General features: G+C 39.1%; 1 protein-coding gene across 1 annotated transcript; it reads right to left on the bottom strand.

Moving 5' to 3' along the window:
• Positions 1-614: 614 nt before the first annotated feature.
• OR8S3 (olfactory receptor family 8 subfamily S member 3) lies at positions 615-1,894 on the bottom strand. The gene has a single exon (XM_015471021.3). It carries the CDS (start codon positions 1,752-1,754, stop codon positions 774-776), a length of 981 nt encoding a protein of 326 aa, XP_015326507.2. The 5' UTR covers positions 1,755-1,894; the 3' UTR covers positions 615-773.
• Between the last annotated feature and the right edge of the window lie 1,435 nt (positions 1,895-3,329).

Below are 3,329 nucleotides of genomic sequence, written 5' to 3'. Positions count from 1 at the left end.
CATCTGTCCAGTCCTTTTTGCCACATAATGTATTCACAAGCTCCAGGGATTATGAGATCATCTTCGAGGGGCCAGTCTGTCTATCCCAGGTACTTAGTGCACTTTGTGACATGAGTTAAGAAATGTAACAAACTGGCTAATATTACCATATCTATTAAAAACATGACCTCAGGAAGGACAAGTGCCAGGGGAACGGGGTTTCACGGTCTCTTTAGGCACTATAGTTAGATTTTCTTCTGAATGATGGGTGTGTTGTTGTTGTTTGTTCCTGCTCAATATTTGAATTTTCTACAGAAAGATTCTAAGTAACATCACTTGGGTTTTTCTTTCACTCCTTGCCTGAATGCACTGTCAGAAGAAAAGGGTAGAATAATTGGTCTATCCTGGGTTATAGGATCATCTCACTCTGTGGATGTATAAATTTGAGAAAATCAGTTTTCCAAGGGATTTGGAGTGTAATTATTCAAAGACACATGAAGGAGGAATAACACGAGCAACAAATGTTCACAAAATATGAATATTAAATCAACACTTTAACAAAATAATCCTGTAAAAAAGAGAATTATCTGATTCATTTCTCCTTTGCCAAATAAGACTAAACCTGAATCATCCCAAGAGTTTTCTACCCTTTTCAGAAGCATTTCCAAGGAAATAATTGCTTTATGTTCCCTGTAACATCTGGCAGCCTGGACAATCAAGAAACTCCTTAAAGTCCATTGTTTGATCATGTAGCACAGTAGTTCAACTTCTCTTTCATAATCATTTTGTGTATACTACAAAAGAGAATCAAAGTATTTTCTAAACACTCTTCCCATAGCTGCCTTCACCTCCTTGTTCTGCAGGCTATAGATGAGAGGATTCAGCATGGGAGTGATCACGCTGTATTGCAAGGAGAAGATCATCTCCAGGGCAGAAACTGAGGTTGGCAACAGATAGCTGAGGAAACCTGAGCCATAAAACAAGATCACAGTAGTGAGGTGGGAGGAGCAGGTAGAGAAGGCCTTACTTCTGCCCGAAGTGGAGCTGATGCTTAGAACAGTGGAGACAATGCAGGCATAGGAAGAAGCAATCATCACAAAGGTTCCAAAAAAATGCAAGACAGAAGAGCAGAGCAGGAGCATGAAATTGGTGGAGGTATCAGAGCAAGACAGAGGGAAGAGAGAAGACAGCTCGCAGCTGAAGTGGGGAATAATTTGGTCCTCACAGTAGTCTAAATTGACCGCCAGGAGGATGTTGATGAGAGCATCCACAAAGGCCAGGCTCCAGGAGGCCCACACCAGCCCAACACAGAGCTGGTTATTCATCACCTGGCCGTAAAGCAGAGGGGAGCTGATGGCTACGTAGCGGTCATAGGCCATCACAGCCAGCAGACAGGCCTCAGTGCCCCCAGTGGTAAACACAAAGAAGGCCTGAGCCAGGCAGCTCTCTACACAGATGGTTTTACTTTCAGAAAGTAGATTTTCCAGCATCTTGGGGACTGTGACAGATGAATGGCAGAGATCCAGAAAGGAGAGCTGTCTCAAAAAGAAGTACATGGGTGTGTGGAGGTGAAAATCAGCCCTCAGCAGCAGCAGCATCAAGAAATTTCCCATTAGAGTGAGGAGGTAAATCAGAAGGAACAGCACAAAGAGTACAGCCTGAATATGTGGGTCAATAGATAGCCCAAGGAGAACGAACTCATTGATAGCACTATGGTTTTTCATTATCATATAGAGAAGTGTTCTTTCTGGAAAACAAAAAAAGAATATCCACATCAAAAGTCCTTTAATGCTTCTCCGTTACCCCAGCACCTAGATCTTACTCTGCATAAATGTTTTCTTCATTACTGTCCCACAATCCATATTCAGATACTTAAAAGCTCACTTCCTGGTCATTATCATATCATAAATGTTTTAAATCAGCCAATTACTATTTTTTTAAATAAAATCTTTTTTTGAACTAGAGTACTTTTATATGGCTCATAGTGATACATTTGAAAAGGAAAGTCTACTGACATTAGAGGAGGATGAAGAAAAATTTCAAGAGTGAATTACTTGAGAAACAGAGCATTAAATCCAGGTGAAAAGGACTTAGGTAGAAGCAGGGGCACTTTGTCTATTCTGTATCTGGGAGGGAAGGTCATAAGTGGAGGAAGTTAAGGGAATTTCCATTCGATTGCTTCCATTTGTTTTCAATAAAGCATAAATGAATTCATTGGTTATACATGTGAATGTCTGTGAGCATGCCCATAGGAACACAAGAAATTATAAAGACATGATAATAATGAAATTAACTGTTCAGTCATGAAGTATAGGTGAAAGTGAAGTTTAAGAAACCATTAGACAGTAGGAGGACAATGTGATAAGAAGGGAATTTAGAGACTGAATATGAAATTATATTGCTTTGGATTTTTCTTGTTTTAAATCTCTCGTTTTACTTAGTGGCATCATTTATCATTTAATTTTAAAATATATTAATACAATTACAGAAAATTAAAAAAAAAATAGTAGCCTAGATTATCATGCCCAGTGATATTTTAGGTGGGTTTTTGTAGGCAATGCTATGAGTACAATGAGTCATGAGAAGCTGTTTCCCAGTAACAGAACAATGCTCTGGATAGATACACCATTCTCATCCTAAAACCAATATATCCAAAAATATATATAGTCACCACATGTATCTAAGTCATTTTGGCAAGTTTTAAGGTTCCACATGGTTAGTTAAACTCTATTCTCACACTTTAAATAAGACTTGAGCATGTATCCCTTTGATATTCTATATATGGGGTCAATATACAGAAGAGCTGAGTCTCAATGTAACTATTCCATACTCTGGACTCAATCTTGAGACCCATCCTGGCCTTTGATGTTCTAATTAAACACTAGCTCACTTAGTTCACCATTTCTGAAGACTCAGAAACCTATCCTTTTGTCCATTCGTTCACTAAATAGCTGAGTTTCCCCGCCCACCTGAGGAACAATACCCACTTACCTGAATTCTCAGTTAGTGGTACACTGGTGTGTACCAGATCCAGTAAGTGATAAAAATGTTTAGCTTGTGAAGTCAACATTGAGAATACTGCTGTGGGGAAGAAATAGAAATCATATTGAAAGTTAACACTTAGGATAGAAATTCAACACTAATAATGTAAAGTGACAAAATGTGGACCATATCTGGACATCTGTTGACAGTAATTTGGCCTCAGGATAAGGGAGATAATTTCTTAAATTCTTCTTCTTTCACTCTGTGTACAGCAACATTGTGCATGGGGGCTCCCAGTGCTCATTCTGAAATCAACCCAGAGCAAAGCAACTTGGAAGGGAACGCAAGTAAGTGTTCACAGTAGCCAG

This window comes from Bos taurus, chromosome 5 (genome assembly GCF_002263795.3).
Source record: "Bos taurus isolate L1 Dominette 01449 registration number 42190680 breed Hereford chromosome 5, ARS-UCD2.0, whole genome shotgun sequence".
NCBI classification, from domain to species: domain Eukaryota; kingdom Metazoa; phylum Chordata; class Mammalia; order Artiodactyla; family Bovidae; genus Bos; species Bos taurus.
The sequence above is the reverse complement of the archived record's forward strand: the minus strand, read 5'-3'. Positions and strand labels throughout refer to the sequence as shown.